This window comes from Erpetoichthys calabaricus, chromosome 10 (genome assembly GCF_900747795.2).
Source record: "Erpetoichthys calabaricus chromosome 10, fErpCal1.3, whole genome shotgun sequence".
In the NCBI taxonomy this organism is placed as follows: domain Eukaryota; kingdom Metazoa; phylum Chordata; class Cladistia; order Polypteriformes; family Polypteridae; genus Erpetoichthys; species Erpetoichthys calabaricus.
Window position 1 is genome coordinate 15,056,958 of NC_041403.2, and position 24,310 is coordinate 15,081,267.

Sequence of the window (24,310 nt, forward strand, 5' to 3'; positions counted from 1 at the left end):
GATAAAATATTAAATATAAAAAATAATACAATAATGAATAAAAAGGGGTGGCACGGTGGCGTAGTGGTAGCGCTGCTGCCTCGCAGTTAGGAGACCAGAGTTCGCTTCCCGGGTCCTCCTTGTATGGAGTTTGCATGTTCTCCCCGTTTCCACCGGGTGCTCCGGTTTCCTCCCACAGTCCAAAGACATGCAGGTCAGGTGCATTGGCGATTCTAAATTGTCCCTAGTGTGTGCCTGAGGTGGGCTGGCGCCCTGCCTGGGGTTTGTTTTCTGCCTTGCGCCCTGTGTTGGCTGGGATTGGCTCCAGCAGACCCCCGTGACCCTGTAGTTAGGATATATAGCGGGTTGGATAATGGATGGATGGATGTTCAAAGTGTTAAAATACAGGAAAACTCCTGGAGGAATATAAAGTAGGGTAAAGAAAATTGAAAGTCCATAAATCACTAAAAGGGTATCTACAGTATATACAATGTAAAAATTCCAGAATTTAGAAAACATTACATAAAAATATATAACATCATACAAGTTGCACTCAGACACTTTGAGCCTATGTGGGTAGGAGCGATAAGCAGATTTGGGCTTTTATGTACTTTTTACATGAGAAATCCTTGTCATTAGAAATATAAATCACTAGAAGTCTGGCTTAATATAACATTATCCTGGCCAGAAACTAGAAAAAAATATTTGGAACAACATAACATGAGTTGTGTTCGAATGTTTTACTTGTGTAAGTCTAGCTTCCAAGTGGCCACACGTTTCAGACCTTTTCTGCTATAATGGAAAGAAAAAAAACACTCATTCACACCATCACAGATCTGACTTTAAACTATAGTTGTAGTTTTTGAAGTCATCAGCCACTCACTGTCTACTCATTTACTAATTTGAAAAATCATAAAAAAGGTGTGTTTTACACAGTCACTTTCTCAACTTGATACCTTTTTTTATTTTAGTATGACACAGGGGCTTTAAAACCACAGCCAACTGCTATCTTGAAACTTATGAGTGACCCACTGGTTATGACTATTGTGAATATTCCTGTGGATGAACAAAAAAAAATATGCTGTTCAAGAAGGTTTTTTCCCCAGCCACTTCGGGTCAACTAGAAAAATTTGAAGAGCACATCCTGTCTAGTCATGCAGTCCAAGAAAATATATTACATTAGACAAGACTCTGGAATATCAAATACATCATCATCTTCTTTCGGCTGCTCCCATTTAGGGATCACCATAGTGGATCATCCGCCTCCATCTATGCCTGTCTTTTCTCTACCACATCGACTGCCTTCATGTTCTCTCTCACCACATCCATAAACCTCATCTTTGACCTTCCTCTTTTCCTCTTGCCTGGCAGTTCCATCCTCAACTTTCTTTTCCCAATGTACCCCTCATGTCTCCTCTGCATGTGCCCAAACCATCTCAATCGAGATTCTCTCACTTGGTCACTAAACTTTCGTATCTGTGCTGTCCCTCTAACATACTCATTCCTAATCCTGTCTACCCTTGTTATTCTGAACGACAACCATAGCATCTTCAACTCTGCTTTTTTGTCAGTGCCACCATCTCCAATCCATACAACAAAGCTAGTCTCACTACCATTTTAAAGACCTTCCCCTTTTTACTATCGCAGGTACTCTTCTACCACAAATCACTCCTGCCACTCTTCTCCACACAGTCCACCCTACCTACACTCTCTTCTTCACTGCTCCGCCACACTCTCCATTGCTTTGGACTGTTAAACCCAGGTATTTAAATTAGTCTCCCTTCACCACCGCTGCTCCTTGCAGTCACTCCCATCTACCACTTTCCATCTCATTTATCCACATGTAGTCCAACTTAATCCTAATGACTCTCATTCCCCTTCTCTCCAGTGCATACCTCCACCTCTCCAGGTTTATCTCAACCTGCCGTGTACTCTCACAACAGATCACAATGTCACTGGCGAACATCACAGTCCAAATTCATCTGTCAACCTGTCCATTACCACTGCAAACAGGAAAGGGCTCAGAGCCGATCCTTGATCTAATCTCACTCTTATCTTGAACCAGGCTCTAATTCCTACGGCATATCTCACCCCAGTCACACTGTCCTCATACATATTCTGCGCCACCCTTACATACTTTTCTGCTACTCCCGATTTCCTGATACAGTACCATAACTCCTCTCTTGGCACCCTGTCATACGCATTCTCTAAGTCCACAAACACCCAACGCAATTCCTTCTGACTTTCTCTGTACTTCTCCATCACCACTCTTAAAGCAAACATCTCATCTGTAGTACTCTTTCCTGGCATGAAACCATAATACTGCTCACAGATCGCCACCTCTCCTCTCAGCCTAGCATCAATTACTCTTTCTCATATCTTCATGGTGTGGTTGATCAACTTTATACCCTTGTGGTTACTGCAGCCCTGAATATTTGCATTATTCTTAAAAATTGGTACTCCTCAGGAATCTTCTCACTTTTCAAGATTTTGTTAAACAATCTAGACAGAAACTCTGCTGCCATCTCACTTAAACACCTCCATGTCTCCACTGGTATATCGTCTGGGCCAACTTCCAACTGTCTAAACAACAAATAATCTCAAACTAGCTTCATCTACTTGGGAATAAAGCCCATCATGGCAACATCACACACAACACATAGCAGACCTTAGATGTAGTGCTGATCTATTGCAGGATCCATTCACACATGCACTGGACCAATTTAAAAAATTTAATTTAATTCAATTCATCTAAGACAGGGGTCCTCAATCACAGTCCTGGAGGGACACAGGTTTTTATTCTAACCCGGTTACTTAATGAGAAAGCAATTCTTGCCAATAATTTAATTTCATGGCTTATCACTGCTTTAACTCTGCTATGTCAGGTCATTCTCAGATGCTGGATCTTCATCCCCTTTCTAAGGATTTCATCCAAATGATTTGAAGGCTAAAATGGAGGAGTAATTCTCAGTCCTTCACTTTTTTCTCTTCACTTTCCTTCCAAGTATTTAATTAAACCCAATAGTGCATGATAAATACACACAGAGGTAAATGGTAACAAGCTAAATGGAGAAATGCTGGTCTCTTTTGTTGTTTGCATGTCATTACTAATAAGGAGCAATTAAAAACTGAGAAAACAGCTGTTTAAGACTAAAATAAGCAATCAGGGTTCCAAATCTTAACAAGCGAGACCAGTAAAGTGAAGCAGAAGTGATACTTGAGCACTAAGTGCTTCTTATTAATCAATTGGGTTGGAGCAGAAACCTGCAGCCACTGTGGCCCTCCAGGACCCGTGATTGAGAACCCCTGATCTAAGACATTCATCTTTAACATGTGGGAGGTAAGCCAGAGTATCTGTTAAACCAAGAAAGAGAAAAATAAAAAAGGGGTCGACTACACGCAAACTACAGACAGACAGTGACAGATCTGAGAAGCAGCAGTTCTAACCAATATATGCCACCATGCTGGGCTTAAAAACAGTATGGTATTCAGTTTATTTTTATTGAAAAAATTGAAGACAACACTCTCCTTAAAAGGAAATTAAACTTATTCAAGTGTACAAAGATTTTAGCTGGCCAGAGTAGCAAAGTCCCTTGAGATTCTGAAGCCATGATTTAAACAAAAAGAAACACCACAAACAATCCTGTTAACGTGACTAATTCCCTTGTAGTCTAAATAGGTCTTGCATGACATGTGGAAAAACCATTACTGATATATTAGTGAAATGTTTATTGTTAAGAAAGCAGAGTTTAACAAATATACATATCTGTTCTATTATTTTATAATAGACATGAAGTGTTACAGTATGAGCAAATACAGAAGCCACTATAAATCAGCAGCTAACTACCTATAGTCAAATTACAGGAGGTCTCCACACAATGCATTCACAAAGAATCCATCTTAGAAAAAGCACAACAGCCAACCCCATGCCCTTTATTATACTGCCTGAATTCATGCATCAATATTCTTCCATTTTCACAGACCTAAAATTTACCGACTGTGAAATAATATGAAAAATTTGCACATTAACTGAGTGTGATATCAACAGGGTGTGATGCACTGACCTGTGTGTGTCAAGAGAGTTTTTAACCCCATTTATTATGGAAGCTTTAATACACACAGATATGGGCTTATTTTTGAAAACAAAACGATGGCTCACCTGTATGTAGTGTTAGGCACATAAACATCCCTTGCAGGAAATTCTAGTATCTCTTTGGTTGGCCTGACCCTGCTATCTGGATATGGTTTTACTTGCAGCAGCTCTGGTGTCAGGCAGTAGTGTGGGTTTTCAGGTGCTGGAGAAATGTCAATTTTTAACTGAGCTGTATTGAAAGAAAACCAAATGTTCATATTTGAATAAAACTAGGAAAGTACAATAAAATAATATTTAAATTAAAATATATTAAATATTAAAAGCAATGAATTAATGTTTGCAAGTATACAAATATGAATGCTTTATATATATATATATATATATATATATATATATATATATACATATATATATATATACACACACACATACACATACACATACACAGTTAGGTCCATAAATATATGGACAGAGACAACTTTTTTCTAATTTCGGTTCTGTACATTACCACAATGAATTTTAAATGAAACAACTCAGATGCAATTGAAGTGCAGACTTTCAGCTTTAATTCAGTGGGGTGAACAAAACGATTGCATAAAAATGTGAGGCAACTAAAGCATTTTTTAACACAATCCCTTCATTTCAGGGGCTCAAAAGTAATTGGACAATTGACTCAAAGGCTATTTCATGGGCAGGTGTGGTCAAGTCCGTCGTTATGTTATTATCAATTAAGCAGATAAAAGGCCTGGAGTTGATTTGAGATGTGGTGCTTGCATGTGGAAGATTTTGCTGTGAACAGACAACATGCGGTCAAAGGAGCTCTCCATGCAGGTGAAAGAAGCCATCCTTAAGCTGCGAAAACAGAAAAAACCCATCTGAGAAATTGCTACAATATTACAAGTGGCAAAATCTACAGTTTGGTACATCCTGAGAAAGAAAGCAAGCACTGGTGAACTCGGCAACGCAAAAAGACCTGGACATCCACGGAAGACAACAGTGGTGGATGATCGCAGAATCATTTCCATGGTGAAGAGAAACCCCTTCACAACAGCCCACCAAGTGAACAACACTCTCCAGGGGGTAGGCGGGCGTATCGATATCCAAGTCTACCATAAATAGAAGACTACATGAAAGTAAATACAGAGGGTGCACTGCAAGGTGCAAGCCACTCATAAGCCTCAAGAATAGAAAGGCTAGATTGGACTTTGCTAAAGAACATCAGTTCTGGAAAAACATTCTTTGGACAGATGAAACCAAGATCAACCTCTACCAGAATGATGGCAAGAAAAAAGTATGGAGAAGGCGTGGAACAGCTCATTATCCAAAGCATACCACATCATGTGTAAAACATGGTGGAGGCAGTGTGATGGCTTGGGCGTGCATGGCTGCCAGTGGCACTGGGACACTAGTGTTTATTGATGATGTAACACAGGACAGAAGCAGCCGAATGAATTCTGAGGTGTTCAGAGACATACTGTCTGCTCAAATCCAGCTAAATACAGCAGTCAAATTGATTGGGTGGTGTTTCATGATACAGATGAACAATGACCCAAAACATACAGCCAAAGCAACCCAGGAGTTTATTAAATTCTTGAATGGCCAAGTCAGTCACCTGATCTTAACCCAACTGAACAGGCATTTCACTTGTTGAAAACTAAACTTCGGACAGAAAGGCCCACAAACAAACAGCAACTGAAAGCCGCTGCAGTAAAGGCCTGGCAGAGCATTAAAAAGGAGGAAACCCAACATCTGGTGATGTCCATGAGTTCAAGACTTCAGGCTGTCATTGCCAGCAAAGGGTTTTCAACCAAGTATTAGAAATGAACATTTTATTTCCAGTTATTTAATTTGTCCAATTACTTTTGAGCCCCTGAAATGAAGGGATTGTGTTAAAAAAATGCTTTAGTTGCCTCACATTTTTATGCAATCGTTTTGTTCACCCCACTGAATTAAAGCTGAAAGTCTGCACTTCAACTGCATCTGAGTTGTTTCATTTAAAATTCATTGTGGTAATGTGCAGAGCCAAAATTAGAAAAAAGTTGTCTCTGTTCAAATATTTATGGACCTAACTGTATATATAAAAACAAATGTTACCGGCAATGTATGAAAAGCAGGCATTGTATAGAATGCCTAGGCAATATATAGAATTCATAGCATTTTTGGGCAAAGTATGAAATATCCACATTATTTTAATTATATACTTTCCCTAGGCATTGTATGTAATACCTAGGCATTATATAGAATGACAAATGCTATTTAGGTAAAGTATTAAAAGAGAGTCATGAAAAGGCTTTTATTGAAAAGACGTATATGATAAAGAAAGAAACACAAAATAAAGTACAGGTGAATACACAGTTCAATGTCATGACGGGTAATGTTCTTGTATTTGGGTGCAAGCTCTTTCAACATTCTGTCTCGTCCTCCATGGCCAATTGCCAAATGAGCGTCGTGAAGTACGTCAAATAATTCAGAATCTCTGACGTAAAACTGGATAGCACTGATGCCTTCTTTAACAGGATAAATCAACTTGCTTTTGTTCTCTACCATCATCACATCGTAGCATTTCTAGCAGCCAATAGTCCCGTGGTTCCTTCTTAGTAGTCGTTTTAGCCTTTGTTACATCATTCACTAACTTCTCATAAGTGGCTTCCGTTAGAACAACACAATTTTTAGCAGCGTTGGCTCGCATTTGGGATAGTTCTTTGTAGAACCGTTGTCGCATGTCAGCATGTTGTGATTCTTGCCCGTACACTACATTCTCTTCTCCCATCTTCACACAGCACAATATGGGTCAGCTTCTGTAGCGGTACTTCACCCACCACAATATATGGAACAGTCTCTGCTGCGGCACAGCAAGCACACGTGCTTCCACACAGACGAACAAAGATCCAGGCGCCACTGACGAAATGTTCTGGCGAGAATAAGCTTATTCTACACTCTGCCAGTTTGCCGTTTAGGTATTGTATAGAATCCCTAGGAAATGTATGAAATGCGATGTATTTCATACTTTGACGTCCTATTTCGGGCATTGTATACATTGCCTAGGTATTCTATAGAATGCCAGTTTTTACACATTGCCGGTAACATATATATTTAAAGGTATGGTAGAGACCTACTTTCATAGTCAGTCATTTAAAAGACTGAAGAATGTAACTGAACATTTGCAACATGACATTTATTGACAACATGTCACTTAACCTAACACAAATGGTCAATCATTATTCAAGTAAATTTTTTAAAATATTGCCAATTCGAAATGTGACGATCCCTAAAGTACAACTATCAGGCATGCTAGTACTACAACCATCCCATGTATATGCTGTTCTGTGTGAAAGAATATTTCCAAACATTAAAAATTAAAAATTTAACCCAAGTCATCATCTGTCTGTGTCCCCTTCAGCCTTTTATCACAGCTTGCACCCCACAGTCCTAGAATCAGACTAATCACTTTTCTATGAATACTCTAGTGCTGTTATATCTTTTTTCTAATATGGACATCAAAATTACAAACAACAGTCCAGATAAGGTCTCTCAAATGCAGCTTATGAACAGCCTCCCTTGACTTGTACTCAACACAGCCTATTATTTACCTAACATCATATTAGTCTTAGTTAATAAATGAGAGGTCCAGGCAAGGAAAAAAATAAATGTAAAAAATATGACTGAATTAATAGAACTATTAGAACAATAGTGGTGAACCTGTAATTGGTCTAAGTCTTCTTAAAACAGAAGAAGGCCTTCGCATGTCAGCCAAAAATTTATACAGGTCTTCATCACTGAGGCGATCTCCTTCCTAAGAACAAAAGAGACCAAAATGTTAAATGGGCATCTTTTACATACAAGTTGTATATTATTTCTGGGGTGTTTCCAGTAAATGCAAAAATGACTAAACAGGCATAGAAATTCTTTTCCAAAATTTTTCCCAAAAAGAATACAATCCAACGCTTACACATAAAGTAGAATTTGCAGCTCTGTCATAGAAATAAAGGTCTTCAGACTAAACTTTAAATTAATACTGCAACACATTTTAAAAATCAACCTATAATTATTACCTGTTTAAAGAAGTTGGTAACAGTTAGTGTGGCAGGTCTAAAGCTAGATAAATTACAGGATTCATCTCCACTGGTAGTTCTCTCAAGAGAGCGCCGTCCCACAATACTCGAGTTTCTCCTCTCTGACCATGAGCCTTTCCGTTCTGCATGAGACATCATTGGAAAGTACTAAATATATATATAGACCCCCAAAAGGAAAAACTTTACTACTTTGATACCACTATATTTTTGTGTTCTTAATTTACAGCAAATATCAAGATTTTTAATAAATGAAGGATGGAAGGAAAGAACTACCTGGTACACCTATTTCTAGATCTGTGGTGTCCCTTTCCAAGCTTCCAGCACTGTTGACAATATTCATGAGGTGAATAGCAGTCCAAGCAAATGGCATCCGATATCTACCCAGCCGTTGACAGAATTGCTCAGATTGACTCCTCAGCTTTTCCAGTTTCTCTTTATTCTTTGAAACAAAAAATAGCACAAAATAAAAAACAAATCACAATTTTGATCAATTAAAGTACAACCTCAATCAGACTGCTAGGTAAGCACTTATTTCCAATATAAGCTTGATTTCAGCTCGTATGACTCACTGTGTTAACCTGAGTAAGTTACTTAAACCACTTGTGCAGTTAAAACAATGTTAATGTTTTCTTATTTTGTAAGTCCATCCATCCATTTTGTACCTCACCTACCTAGTTGAGGACATAAGGAGCCATGGCTTATATCACAGCAACACTGGGCACAAGTAGGAAGCCAATCAGGAATAATTTATACCCAAAACACTAAAGAAGATACTTTAATTCCAACTGTTTCGCAAAGTAAACACTTAGAATATACTTCTTGAAAGCTCAATCTATTCTATCATTTCAGTAATCAAAATATGAATTTACAGTATATTTTTAAGTTATACATTAACAGATTAGCTTTAATAGCAAAGAAGGTTAAATGTTTGTAAGTTAACATGTTAAAAAATTCATGTTTAATAATAATTCTTTACATTTGTATACCTATTTTCTCACTACTCAAATCACTCTACTTGTAGGGGGGACCACGTTTAATAAAGTAGATTAGCACAGTCTATCACAGTGCTTCAACTGGCCAAGAAACGTTTCAGACACATCAGCCCACATGCAAGTGATAAAGTAAACCGAGATCTTTTACATTCCAATAACATACATTCACACAATTGATACACGTAACTTCTTAGTGCTGGCAGGTTCAATAGTTTCAAACTAGATAGATAGATTCTATTATATAGTGCCTTTCATATATATCTGTCTAATTGATAGATAGATATATCTATCTATCAATTAGACAGATGTATATGATAGATAGATAGATAGATAGATAGATAGATAGATAGATAGATAGATAGATAGATAGATAGATAGATAGATAGATAGATAGATAGATAGATAGATAAAGGCACTATATGATAGATAGATAGATAGATAGATAGATAGATAGATAGATAGATAGATAGATAGATAGATAGATAGATAGATAGATAGATAGATAGATAGATAGATAGATCCCCAAGGGGATATTCACATTCACAATCTAAAGCAAAGTGTATAAATAAAAACTGGAAAATTAAGCTCTCTGCAAAGTGCACATATAGAAACCATAATAACAAGAGGCTTAAAATAACAAAGCTACCTCACAAAAGATTTCTTTAACTGGGCATATCTGAGTGCAAGAGGAATATTGAATGTTCTTTATGTTTACAATAGAGCAACAAAAGGAATGAAATAAGTTTCATCATACGGTTTATGTCTAACATTAAGGTTGAAGAATAAAACTTGCAATTGCAAATTTTGGAATATCTGGACTGTGATGGGCTGGCGCCGTGCCCAGGGTTTATTTCCTGCCTTGCACACCCTGTGTTGGCTGGGATTGGCTCCAGCAGACCCCGTGACCCGATAGTTAGGATATAGCGGGTTGGATGATGGATGGATTATCTGGACTAAACCATACACAGCCTCTAAAAGCTAGTGAAAATCTTGTGAAAGTTATTTTTTAACGCCTGTGTTGGATATTAATACCACCATGTTCATTTTGATGGATGTATATTGTTTTTGTGATGTTCAGTTAAGGGGAACAGTGTGTACTTTACTAAACAAACCACTTTGTTGCTGTATGCTGAAATAAGTCTATTTAACTTTCTGACGTTGTGTTCATGTAGAGGACAAGGAGACACTTAAGTACAGTAGACAGCAATAAGCATCGATCAGCAATAAGCAACAAAGCTCTAAAATATAGTAGCATGCAAAAGGTTAGGCACCCTTGCTTAAAATATCTGTTACTGTGAATAGTTAAGTGAGCAGAAGATGAGCTAATCACCAAAAGGCATAAAGTTAAAGATGACATATTTCATTTTAGCATTTTATGCAAGACTAGTGTATTGTTTTTGTTTTGAAAAAAGGAAAGGAGCACCATGCAAAAGCTTTGACACCCCAAGATATTTGAGGTCTCAGGTAACTTTTACCGATGTCTCAGACATTCATTAGCTTGTTAGGACTATCGCTTGTCCACAGTCATCGTTAGGAAACCTCAGGTGATGCAAATTGCAAAGCTGTATAAATTCTCTGATTCCTCAAACCTTGTCCCAACAATCAGCAGCCATGGGCTCATCTAAGCAGCTACCTAGCACTCTGAAAAATAAAATAATTGATGCTCACAAAGCAGGAGAAGGCTTCAAGAAGATGAAGTGTTTACAGGTAGAAGTTCCCTCAGGGGGTGGCACGGTGCCGCAGTGGGTAGTGCTGCCGCCTCACTGTTAGGAGAGCCGGGTTCACTTCCCGGGTCGTCCCTGTGTGGAGTTTGCATGTTCTCCCCGTGTCTGTGTGGGTTTCCTCCGGGTACTCCGGTTTCCTCCCACAGTCCAAAGACATGTAGGTTTGGTGCATTGGCGGTTCTAAATTGTTCCTAGTGTGTGCTTGCTGTTTGTGTGTGCGCGTGTGCCCTGCGGTGGGCTGGCGCCTTGCCTGGGGTTTGTTTCCTGAATTGCACCCTGTGTTGGCTGGGACTGGCTCCGGCAGACCCCCGTGACCCTGTAGTTTGGATATAGCAGGTTGGATAATGGATGGATGGTTTCCTCAGGTTGTAATATTATTAAGAAATTAACATTTTAACATTAACATTAATAAGCAGTCAACAGGAACAGTGGAGGTTAAGTTGAGGTCTGGAAGAGCAAGAAAATGTTCTGGAAGAACTGCTTGTTGGATTGGTAGAAAGGCAAATAATAACCGTATTTGACTGCAAAAGACTTTCAGGAAGATTTAGCAGACACTGGAGTAGTGGTACTCTGTTCTACCGTGCAGAGACACCTGAACAAATATGACCTTCATGGTAGAGTCAGCAGAAGAAAATCTTTCCTGCATCCAAGCCACAAAATTCATGATAAATATCTAAATAAACCTCATGCATTCTGTCCTGTGGACTGATGAAGTCAAAATAGAAGATTTTGGCCACAATGTGCAAAGGTATGATTGGAGAAAAAAGGGTCCGAATTCCAGGAAAAGAACACGTTTCCAACTATGAAGCATAGTGGTGGATCAATCAGGCTTTGGGCTTATGTGGCAACCAGTGGCACGGGGAACACATCATTAGTAGAGGGAAGAATGGATTCAAATAACAAAAAATTCTGGAAGCAAACACCAAACCATCTGTAAAAAGCGGAAGTTAAAAAGAGAATGGGTTCTACAACAAGATAATGATCCGAAACACAGCTCAAAATCTATAATGGAATACCTCAGGAGGCGTAAGCCACCCCAAACCACTCGACTGCCTCTACCTCGCGCAATGACAATTTTGGCTCACCCTGAATATACTAAAAAGTGACATGCTTAGACAAAAACAGGAAATCTGTTCTACTTCAGTAAAGAGAATTATCATCCATGTGCTAGAAGTTGTCCTGTAATCTATCCCTTTATAGACTTTTAAAGACTTCTCTCAGGTACTGGAGGTAAAGTTTACGTAGGCTGCAAAAAAATTACAACGAACTCCAAAGTGCCAATGAAAAAGAAGCTTAACTCTGAGTTAAAATGCATCCACTTAAAATGTCAATAAATTCTAAATGTGATGTTTATAGCAAACAATTCTAATTCATCATGGGGTAACTGGACAAGAATTGCTTATATGTCATACAATCCATCCATCCATCCATTTTCCAACCCGCTGAATCCGAACACAGGGTCACGGGGGTCTGCTGGAGCCAATCCCAGCCAACACAGGGCACAAGGCAGGGAACCAATCCTGGGCAGGGTGCCAACCCACCGCAGTATGCCATACAATTTAACACTGAAATAGAGGTGGACAGGGAAGAATGTGAAAAGAATTTAAAACTTACTTTGGCTGCATCAGATTCTTTGAACACCATATACGGCTCTGCACACTCTCCGATGTCTCCTTGTTGTAGTACTTTCTCTAACTGTAGAAAAACCAAACAGTTATTATCAGATTTTATCTGTAAAAAGTTATGATGCAATTGAAAATAGTTAACAGGTAAATGCTACTTTTATAATGTAGACTAATAACAGTGGTCCTTGATGCCTTTTAGAGTGAAGCTCTTTGTTATTTATTTGAATTCCTTAATTATAGGTGGAGGTAGTGCTGGGAGGTATACCGGTTCATACCGAAAAACGTTTTTTATTTTTGTTATGATATGGAATTTTTTTATACCGCAATACCGGCTGAAATAGCCTTAACAACGTTTGGAACATGGTGCACTGGGAAACTATTTAAGCGGGGACCTTTTTCACTGCTACACCGCTAAATGCGCATGCAACGAAGTACATGCATTAGTGGAGGTATTGAGTGGTGAAAATGGACACAGAACATTCCGAAACTGAAGCTGTAGCAGACGATAAAGTTCAACATGATGACACAGAAGAACTTTTCCTGAAAAAAGGAGCCGTGTCTGTTGTCTGGAGATACTTTGGTTTTAAAAGTTCGGATACGGACCAAATAACTATTTACTGCAAACGCTGTTGAGCTAAAGTTGTCGCCAGAGGTGACAACATGAGCAATTTACTGCACTACCTTAGCTGCAAACATGCTTTGGTGTACCATGAATGTATGGAAGTAAGATTGGCATCCTCCACGTCCTCAGGTAAAACTGAAAAACTGAGGACATTCAAGTTAGACGTCACTTGTAGACGCATTTGCTAGGGCTACTGCCTACGACAAAAAAAGCAAGCGGTGGATCGATAGAACCAATTACAATCCATATAGCTAACAAGTCAGTGGACATTAACAGAAAGTGTAGTTGGTTTACAAAAAAATATTTACTCTTTATTCCTTTTCTAAGACATGTTCAGTGCAATACAACTTTGGACAAGTCTAAATGCCTTGTTGGATGGTTGAAAATACAGTGGTGTGAAAAACTATTTGCCCCCTTCCTGATTTCTTATTCTTTTGTATGTTTGTCACACAAAATGTTTCTGATCATCAAACACATTTAACCATTAGTCAAATATAACACAAGTAAACACAAAATGCAGTTTTTAAATGATGGTTTTTATTATTTAGGGAGAAAAAAAATCCAAACCTACATGGCCCTGTGTGAAAAAGTAATTGCCCCCTTGTTAAAAAATAACCTAACTGTGGTGTATCACACTTGAGTTCAATTTCCGTAGCCACCCCCAGGCCTGATTACTGCCACACCTGTTTCAATCAAGAAATCACTTAAATAGGAGCTGCCTGACACAGAGAAGTAGACCAAAAGCACCTGAAAAGCTAGACATCATGCCAAGATCCAAAGAAATTCAGGAACAAATGAGAACAGAAGTAATTGAGATCTATCAGTCTGGTAAAGGTTATAAAGCCATTTCTAAAGCTTTGGGACTCCAGCGAACCACAGTGAGAGCCATTATCCACAAATGGCAAAAACATGGAACAGTGGTGAACCTTCCCAGGAGTGGCCGGCCGACCAAAATTACCCCAAGAGCGCAGAGACGACTTATCTGAGAGGTCACAAAAGACCCCAGGACAACGTCTAAAGAACTGCAGGCCTCACTTGCCTCAATTAAGGTCAGTGTTCACGACTCCACCATAAGAAAGAGACTGGGCAAAAACGGCCTGCATGGCAGATTTCCAAGACGCAAACCACTGTTAAGCAAAAAGAACATTAGGGCTCGTCTCAATTTTGCTAAGAAACATCTCAATGATTGCCAAGACTTTTGGGAAAATACCTTGTGGACTGATGAGTCAAAAGTTGAACTTTTTGGAAGGCAAATGTCCCGTTACATCTGGCGTAAAAGGAACACAGCATTTCAGAAAAAGAACATCATACCAACAGTAAAATATGGTGGTGGTAGTGTGATGGTCTGGGGTTGTTTTGCTGCTTCAGGACCTGGAAGGCTTGCTGTGATAGATGGAACCATGAATTCTACTGTCTACCAAAAAATCCTGAAGGAGAATGTCCGGCCATCTGTTCGTCAACTCAAGCTGAAGCGATCTTGGGTGCTGCAACAGGACAATGACCCAAAACACACCAGCAAATCCACCTCTGAATGGCTGAAGAAAAACAAAATGAAGACTTTGGAGTGGCCTAGTCAAAGTCCTGACCTGAATCCAATTGAGATGCTATGGCATGACCTTAAAAAGGCGGTTCATGCTAGAAAACCCTCAAATAAAGCTGAATTACAACAATTTTGCAAAGATGAGTGGGCCAAAATTCCTCCAGAGCGCTGTAAAAGACTCATTGCAAGTTATCGCAAACGCTTGATTGCAGTTATTGCTGCTAAGGGTGGCCCAACCAGTTATTAGGTTCAGGGGGCAATTACTTTTTCACACAGGGCCATGTAGGTTTGGATTTTTTTTCTCCCTAAATAATAAACACCATCATTGAAAAACTGCATTTTGTGTTTACTTGTGTTATATTTGACTAATGGTTAAATGTGTTTGATGATCAGAAACATTTTGTGTGACAAACATGCAAAAGAATAAGAAATCAGGAAGGGGGCAAATAGTTTTTCACACCACTGTATGTTGTTAAAATTATACTTTTAAGTTGTTTGCAAAATTTTTTCAATAAAAAGGTTCTATATTTTGACTGCAACTGTCATGCAATGTGATTCCTTCTCTTCATTAATGTCACCCCCTTGAAAACTATCACGTTATGGGGCCATGCAAACCTGTATTAATACTTGTGTACACATTAAAATTTTTTTAGTACAATGTACAATTCTCATGACAGTGGAATAGGTCATTCTTAGCCAGTCTACTGCAGCAATTGCAGTGGAAAATGTGGTTAACATCCATTCATGCATGGGAAAAAAATACCATTGAATAGCCTGAAACCAGTATAATTTTGAAAAATACTGTGATATAGAATTTTGGTCATACCGCCCAGCACTAGGTGGAGGCTGCAATATTAGAACCAGAATCACCTACACTCTCATAGAACCTAACTCTGCAGTATATACAAAGAATCAGGTGCCCCGAAATATTGGAGAAAAAAACCATCAGAAGTAAAAGCATTCAGTAAATGTGTAAGAAAGAAGCAGTCATCTTACATTATTATTCATTGCCCAAGACAGGCATTATAACACAATGTTAACCTAAATAATTCACAAACAGCCAGCCTCAGGAGTAAAATGGGAGCCTGGGAAAGCTTTAAAGTTCTGTCTCCTGCAAGAAAAGGGCACCTTTCAGAACAAGAATGGAGACTGAGAGTGGATAGCTGGGCAAATAGACTCAAAGATTTTTAAATCTGTATGTGAGGAATCATGTTTACAGTATGTAGAGGATTTGGTCAGGTAATCTTACAGCTAATGGTTTTAAAGTTAAGTGCCATAACCATTCCACTCTAATTGCTACACTTAGGTCAGACTGTAGTGAATGATATCAGTATGCTTTAAAGAAGAGTCATCTATAACCTGCCCAGCAACTTTACTTAAGCATATACATTTCACCCTTTCCTTTATGTTTGACAGTTATATCAGCAATCCATACATTAATACTACTTTGTCATTTCTGTGGCTACTTCTAGGAAATACATCGTTTATTGTCATTTCATGAGCACGGTCTGAACATTTTAACATACCTGTGTTGAGAGGTTAACAGATATATACAAAGAAAAAAGAATAGGGGGGACAGAACACAGTCTTAAGGAGCACAGGTACTTGGGGTCTGCTATTAACATCTCAGTATAAAGCAGAATAAGCAGGATCACAGAGAATAATGAATTTTCATGTTCTGTAGATCTACAAAAAACAGATGGCTCAATGGCATTTTAACCCAAGACAAAAATTTTCTTTTCGTGTTTTTTTTTTAATTTTATTAATTTTATTGTAATCATTCCATACAAATAGATCAATTTTTACAAAAGATAGGATTGAAAACAAGTCACCCCCCACCTCTGAGAGAGAGAGCATGACCAACAGAGTAAAACATAAGGCTTGTAGACATACTTAAATTGATGAGTTTAATAGAGCAATAGAGATAAATGGAGAAGAAAAAGAAATGTGGAGATAAATACTTCGTCGGTGCATTAAGAGCTTATTCTAAGATATTATTGATTAGATCCTGCCAGGTTTTGAAAAAATTCTGTACAGATCCTCTAATTGAATATTTGATTTTTTCCAAATTCAAGTACTGTAGTATAAAACATCGGTTTCCTACCGACTTAAAAGAGGAGAGTTAGGATTCTTCCAGTTTAGTAAAATAAGTCTGCGTGCCAAAAGTGTAGTGAATGCAATCACAGTTTGTTTGTCAAGACAAAAATTTTCTAATAAAAAGTACAGAGTTGTGCTAAGCATAACAAACCAATTAGCTGTGTAAACGTCTAGGGAGAATTCATCTGTAAAGTATAGTAAGTGAGGAATGGGCATTTTCATGATCACAGAAGTAAGTGCAACAAACCCAGTTCCACAGAGGCGAATGTTAATGTAGGAACAGAAAGAATTAAGTACTTAAAATGGAGAAGTCACAAATGATATCTGTAAACTACACCTTGACTAAAACCTGGTGGATCAAGTTAATCTCTCCCTACTACGTTAGTATTTAAAAGCAATTCTTACCTGAAAGGAAAAAAGTGGAATTCAGTGGTTGACATGAAGACTATGAGGTACAGCACCTATTCTCTTAAACCAGGTATACCATTGATCTTAACTACAAACTACATTTCTGTAATTGGCTACTTGATCATGGACTGATCTGGACTCAAAGGTGATGAATTAAAGCTACCATCAAAATCATTTTTAAATAAGCTATTATTGTAAAAATAGGCAACCTGGATAACAAACCATTTATGTTGAAGAATAAAAGCAATAAAAACATAACTCAAAAACAATTCTTAGTTGTAATAAAACGCATGCAAGCTAAGAAACATTTAGGAGGTTGTTTAGCTATTACCTTTATGACCAAGAAAACATCTTGAGAGGGGTACGTGATGGAAAAGATTGCTGACCGGGCCAGTGTTGAAATTGCAGCTGACTGAACATGTGGTCGTAGCACTGATTTCATTTGCTCAGAGTTTAAGTCAAAGAAGAAGTTTTCTGAAATCTAAAAACAAATACAAATAATACAATGTAGATAAAAATAATAAGACATTTTTACCCATCATTATCATACACTCTTATTTATCATGGTATGTGTTTGACGTTCAACATGTTGAGCAGATATGCAAGTAAAAATGATATGCACGTGACAATTACTACCAATACTACTATTACTGCTACCAACAGTCTTGAATGAAGTCCCTAAAAGCCATACTTGAGTAAAAAAGTATGGATACGTTTCTGGAAAGTGACTCAAGTAAAAGTTGCCCCTGTCAAAACTACTCAAGTACAACTTTTCAACTACCTGATTCTAAGTATACTTAAGTATCAAAAGTACAAGTAAACGTGGGATCTATCACTGCTTTATATACATAAATGTGGGCTCTATCACTGCTTTATATACAGTCAAAAAAGGTCTTACAAAAGTTTGGATTTGTTCAAATGTTCCTTTTTTCCCCCGTGCTTAAAACTCATTAAAAGAAAGTGTTTATACAGCGATTGGTTGCAAGGCTATAGCGCAAACTGCTGCAATGTTAGAGAGAGAGAGAGCGGGCACGTGCTGCTGAGCGAGAGAGAGAGAGGGCACGTGCAGCTGAGAGCGAGAGAGAGAGAGGGCACGTGCAGCTGAGAGCGAGCGAGCCTGCTCGTGCAGCTGAGCAGGGAGCCTGGGTGTTTGTGTCAGTGTTATTCAATGTTTTTACATTAGTTTACTATTACACTGTGCATTCTATGGAGTAATTAACTATATTTGTGCATAAAAATCTCTAAAAAAATAATTTACATACAGTTCGTACGGTCTGGAACAGATTAATTGTATTTACATACAATCCTATGGGGGAAATTGCTTCGGTTCACGACCAGAGGTTTGGAACAAATTATGGTTGTGAACCGAGGTTCCACTGTACTTGTAAAATATCATAAAGATTGAGTAAATAACTCAGAAGTACTACTACTAACTACAATAAAGCTCTCTTTGCGAAATATTATGTCAATGTGTTCTCACAAAATAACTTATTTTAAAGTAACACCTGGCATCCTCTTTGATAACAATTTCTATCACAATATCTATTAATCCCCATTTGCTTACAATGAAATTTAACATACAGTGCATCCGGAAAGTATTCACAGCGCACCACTTTTTCCACATTTTGTTATGTTACAGCCTTATTCCAAAATGGATTAAATTCATTTTTTTCCTCAGAATTCTACACACAACACCCCATAATGACAACGTGAAAAAAGTTTACTTGAGATTTTTGCAAATTTATTAAAAATAAAAACAATTGAGAAATCCCATGTACATAAGTATTCAAGTTGTAATGCATTGTAGATACAAGATACAATGTTTTTCTACTACAGCACAGTATTAAACAGCAGGCAGTAAACATTGGTGACCCTTTTCCTCAAAGGTCTCTCAAACTTAGTATGTACCATTTTTATTGAAGATATCAATTCTGCTGTTCATATGTCTATTCAAATGCATGTTTCAAAGTACGTCTACAGCAGGTTGTGCAATACAAAGTAGTAAATCAATATGATAATAGTTTAAACTAGGCAATCTTAAGATAATCAAACAATGGCTGCTCATTATTATCCCTATTCCACACCCATAGGAATTTTTAACATTTAAAGTGTTGGAATGTTCCTACCTGTTCTCACATATTCCTGCCATGATTTTTTTTGTTCTTTATTTCGCCTTATACAATTTCTTGTATTAGGAATTTGGTAGTTTTCGCATACCCCTTGGGGTCAGAGCACAGGTTCAGCCATTGTACAGCGCCCCTGGAGCAATTACAGGTTAAGGGTCTTGCTCAAGGGCCCAGTAGAGTAGGATCTCTGTTGGCAGTAACGGGGATTCGAACCAGCAACCTTCTGGATACCAGCACAGATCCTTAGCCTCTGAGCCGTAAAACTACACCTCAAGATATATGTAATGTATGGCTAAAGGAATACTAATAACAAATAATACTGTTTTTTTATTACATTTTGCAATGGTTGACATTAAAATATTTTTAACATGTGATAAATAAACAGTATTGTCTACTAAAAAAAATCTGGGACTGCTGATAAAAGAAGCAAGATGCAAACAACTTACCTTTTTCTTTTCTTTAACATCATATAAGGCTAGGTTTGCAAAAATGGGTTCAATTTCAATCTCAAACCTTGAAAAGAAAAAAGGGTGCTTAAGATAAATGTAATTAGGCCAACTCCATCCATCCATCCATTTTCCAACCCGCTGAATCCGAACACAGGGTCACGGGGGTCCGCTGGAGCCAATCCCAGCCAACACAGGGCACAAGGCAGGAACAAATCCCAGGCAGGGTGCCAACCCACCGCAGTAGGCCAACTCCATCTTAGTGAACTACAGTAGTACATTTTTATAATATAAAAAAATATTGGGCGGCACGGTGGCACAGTGGGTAGCGCTGCTGCCTCGCAGTAAGGAGACCTGGGTTTGCTTCCTGGGTCCTCCCTGCGTGGAGTTTGCATGTTCTCCCTGTGTCTGCGTGGGTTTCCTCCCATAGTCCAAAGACATGCCGGTTAGGTGTACTGGCGATCCTAAATTGTCCCTTATGTGTGTGCTTGGTGTGTGCCCTGCGATGGGCTGGTGCCCTGCCCGGGCATTTGTTTCCTGCCATGTGCTCTGGGTTGGCTGGGATTGGCTCCAGCAGACCCCCCGTGACCCTGTGTTAGGATATAGCGGGTTGGATAATGACCGACTGACTGACACTAGATATTGATGACAATAAATAGTAAAAATGTTCCAACACAGTACAGTGCAAGTTAAAAAAGAAAATGAATATATTGAAACATCAGCAACACTTTTCTCTTTGCATGTTAAAAAATACATTTCACCTTCCAATGAAATTAAAAAAATTAAACCAACACAAATCATTTTTCTTATTAATGATTTGTGATATTTTAATGAATTATCAACAACACACTTCACTTGAGAAATATCCAAGCCTAGTAAGGGACAATAATTGTAGGAGCTTCTGCAAATCTGCATTTCCTCCTCTTCTTCTTGTCTTTTATCCACCTCATTATAAAGAAACACCACATGAAACTGGAGCACCGCTTGAAGAACACACATTGCCACAGAGCACACCCTATGTCTAAAGTCTTTCGGCTATTTGTTAATAAGATGGCTATGAGGAGGTGTCTATAAACTGTTTTCTCTGGCCACCTTGTGTTCTCTGTTCATGGAAGACAGGTCCTGGGTATTCTGGTGCAGTGGCTGATCCAGTGCACTTATTACTGCAGGATCATGGCTTCAATTCTGAAAGTCTTTAACTCAGTGAGGACTCTGGAATTCATGGGGTGGTGGTGATGGAATCTCTATAAATTTGGTTAGAAAAATAGGCAACCTAGGCCTCAGCACCATACTGAAGAACAGTGGTACAGATGGCTTCAGAAAGCATTTGCTTGTTTTCCTACTTGAGGCCACTAAACTGCACTTTCCTAAAGAAGGATCTAGCATAGTTGATACTGCGATGTACCTTCTCTTCTGTGGTCCAAAATGTGAAAAATAGTCGACAACTTCCAGAGTTAACCCAGTGTCAGGTTGTTTTACAATTTTGAACTTCATGCCTTGTAAGTCTCAGAAAAGAAGTAGCAGTAGTCTTTAATTCTTCTCTAGTTCTTTAACAGAATGTGCAAAACTACATTATAATTGACAAGCTTGAAATCAGAAAGTACCATTTAGTGTTTAGGTGGGAAAAGAAAAATTGACCACAAGCCACAGAGAAAGGCATTGGAAATCAGTGGCAGAAATAACTAGCAGATAATTTGTAAAAAAAAAAAAAGGTTTTGTCATTAAATCAATACTGAATATCATACAAGTTACTTTCAAATTGAATAATAGAGTTAAAATAATGGAAAATAAACATCATATGTATTTTTTACATTACATTCAGGGATGGGCAAAAGTAGGTTTACAGTTGTTCATATGGAAAAAAAGACATGCAGATTATGATTATTACAATAACTTTATTAACTTAAAAGAATGTCACAATCAAGGATTTTATAACAAAAACTAAAATCGAAACTGAAACTATTATTAAAAAATAACAAAACCAAAATGAAAACCTAAAACTAAACAAAACCTATTAAAGTAGATGGAAAGACTAACTGAAATAAAATAATAATTTACTAAAAATATTTTTCTTTTTTGAATGAATATTCTTGATTTTAGTCTTTAACCCTTGCAACTTTTAACTCTACAACAGAAAGTCATCTACCACGAGCTGCCCGCATATATTCATCCAGTGAACGGCGGCTGGTGATGGAGGGCTGTTATTCACACAGCATTTGCGGTGACAAAGCAAGCTGAATACAGGCGCGTAAATCAGGTGAAATATAAAGCGATTTACGTGCCGCCTTTCTTTGTGCTTGTTCTATATCAAGATGTAATTCAAACGCTTGAAATCAGAATGTGCTGGTCAACAAAAAGCTTTACTGTATGGACAAACCATAAATGAGTAATGTTTCAGTTTATTTCTCAGGTGCCTGCATTTTTGCTGTCAGTAATTCACCTGCAACTTCGCACATGAGAAATCGTTTTTTCTTTCTCGTATAAGAAGTATAGAGAAAGTATAGTAATCGTGAAAAAACTCGACCTCGACATTTTGATGAATCTTGACATTTTAGACTCCACCCAGTGTCTGAAAATACCATTTTTTGAAATTGTGTCTCTGTGTGTATAAACACGATAACTCAAAAACACAATGAGATAGATGGATTAAATTTGGCATGTGGTTGTTACACAAAAATTATAGATTTGTATTAACTTTTGGGCCAAATCCATCAACCGGAAGTGGTACTTTAATTGAACACATACTCAATTTTTTTTTTATTATTTATGTAGCTGCAGAGTTTCTTTTATAATAATCATATATCTATTATTATTAATATATTATTAATTTGATTGATTTGCTGTTGATGGCTCTTTAATGTACATAATATAAAAATATAATCATTGTCTTGCGGTTTACTCCTCAAATATCCATCCCTATATCTGAGTACACAAGAAAGTGTAGGGGAGACCACTCCTGATTTCTGAAAATAAAACAACACTGATCGAGAGACTAACTAGGTCATCATACAAGATCAGCATATTGTTACTGACCAATCACTTTTGCTTTAAAAATGTCGTTTAAGAACAAAGCGATACAAACTTAGTTGGCAACATCTCTACTAAACTACAGGTAGGTAGGTGAAGACAGTCTGCAAAGTGATGAAAAGGTAAACATACTAAAGTGGTTTTGTATTAATTCTAGATTTATTAATTAATCTTTATTAGTTCCTATTCACAGCTCAAAATACCTGATATTGTGAAAATAATCAAGTAGCAGAATTATAGTTTGAAATATTTGTCCCCATTTTTTCAATGTTTATCTCTCTCTCACTCTCCAAAAGTAGATAGTTGAAATATATTCTTTTTCTTAACATCGGCCATATCATACATATTGCATAGTAGGGATTTTTCCTGCCTTGCATCCAAACCTGTTGGGGTAGGCTCAAGGATTGCTACGATCCTACTCTGAATAACCAGGATTAGATAATATATATGTTGTTCCTAATCTCAGATGCTGTCTCATCCATACTCCTATGTGCCCATCCATACTCCTATTACCTACTCCTGCTCTGCTTATTAAGGGTTTACTGTTCTTATCTTGGGCTATTCAACTCTCACTACCCCTAACCTTAACACTACATGCATGTTTTTCTTTGTTTCCCTCAATATGGCTAGGTGGGGTCTGCACACTGATTCAAACCTAAGAGCAGTGTTCCTCCTAAGACCCATGATTTTCATAATCACATCTGTCAGAACACAGTAGAATATGTTTTCTGATTTTTTATATCTTTTTAGGCCTGCAGGTGTCAAAATTCTGCCTGTAAACTGTATGTGCCTGAGATGGAATCAGAGATCAATATGGCTGGTAGAAAATAACAAATCCCATTATGGGAGATTTTTGAATGCAGTATTGAAGGCATTCATTAAAAGCACATTGTATTGAGCAGGATATGTTGTGTATTTTAAGGCCAATAATACTGCTTCACTGTTATTTTATTAATAAGTCTGAAATCTTTTCTGTAAAAAAAAGGAATAAAGCATTATGCATTTTGTCAATATTTCCATTAATGGAAAGTTCTAAATTTGATTAAAAAAAAACCACCCAATTATGAACATCGACAAAATACAGAACTTGTCTGTATCCTGAGGGCTGCCTCTATGTGTATGTATACATACATACGCACAGTCAAGTCATAAAGAATTAGTATGCTTAACATATCACATGATAATTGAAGAAAAAGAAAAACATATTTACAAAAAAAAATTATAACATGTTTAACACTTACTTCAAAGACAGACATTTCACCAATAGTCTCTGTCCAAAATGTTCTTTTGGGACATCTGGAACAGTGTGGCGTTCAATTGGCTCTTCCTATCATTTGAAGTGAAAAAAATACAAGTTCAATGAGATTTTACTAAATAAAAAACATTTAAAAGTAGAATTTTCTCAACTGAAATTACATTTAAGAATATGTCAAAGACGTTACATTTCAATGCTGCAGCAGCCAGATCCAAAATAATAACATGCAAGATATACAGAAACAAAAGTAAGTTTATTTCACTGTTTCACTGTAATGCTCATGGTGAATGTTTGTATTGATGT

General features: G+C 37.6%; 1 protein-coding gene across 11 annotated transcripts in view; it reads right to left on the bottom strand.

The window, feature by feature from the left end:
• dock7 (dedicator of cytokinesis 7) overlaps nucleotides 1-24,310 on the bottom strand; it is a 281,118-nt gene that overhangs the window by 173,975 nt on the left and 82,833 nt on the right. For all 11 annotated transcript variants that reach the window (XM_051932685.1, XM_051932692.1, XM_051932691.1 and 8 more), the window contains exons 7-14: nucleotides 23,994-24,079; nucleotides 19,726-19,792; nucleotides 17,485-17,634; nucleotides 12,476-12,556; nucleotides 8,419-8,584; nucleotides 8,125-8,267; nucleotides 7,772-7,865; nucleotides 4,139-4,301 (exon numbers count right to left, since the gene is read on the bottom strand). In XM_051932685.1, coding sequence (XP_051788645.1) covers nucleotides 4,139-4,301; nucleotides 7,772-7,865; nucleotides 8,125-8,267; nucleotides 8,419-8,584; nucleotides 12,476-12,556; nucleotides 17,485-17,634; nucleotides 19,726-19,792; nucleotides 23,994-24,079 — 950 coding nt within the window. The remainder of the gene's footprint in view (nucleotides 1-4,138; nucleotides 4,302-7,771; nucleotides 7,866-8,124; nucleotides 8,268-8,418; nucleotides 8,585-12,475; nucleotides 12,557-17,484; nucleotides 17,635-19,725; nucleotides 19,793-23,993; nucleotides 24,080-24,310) is intronic.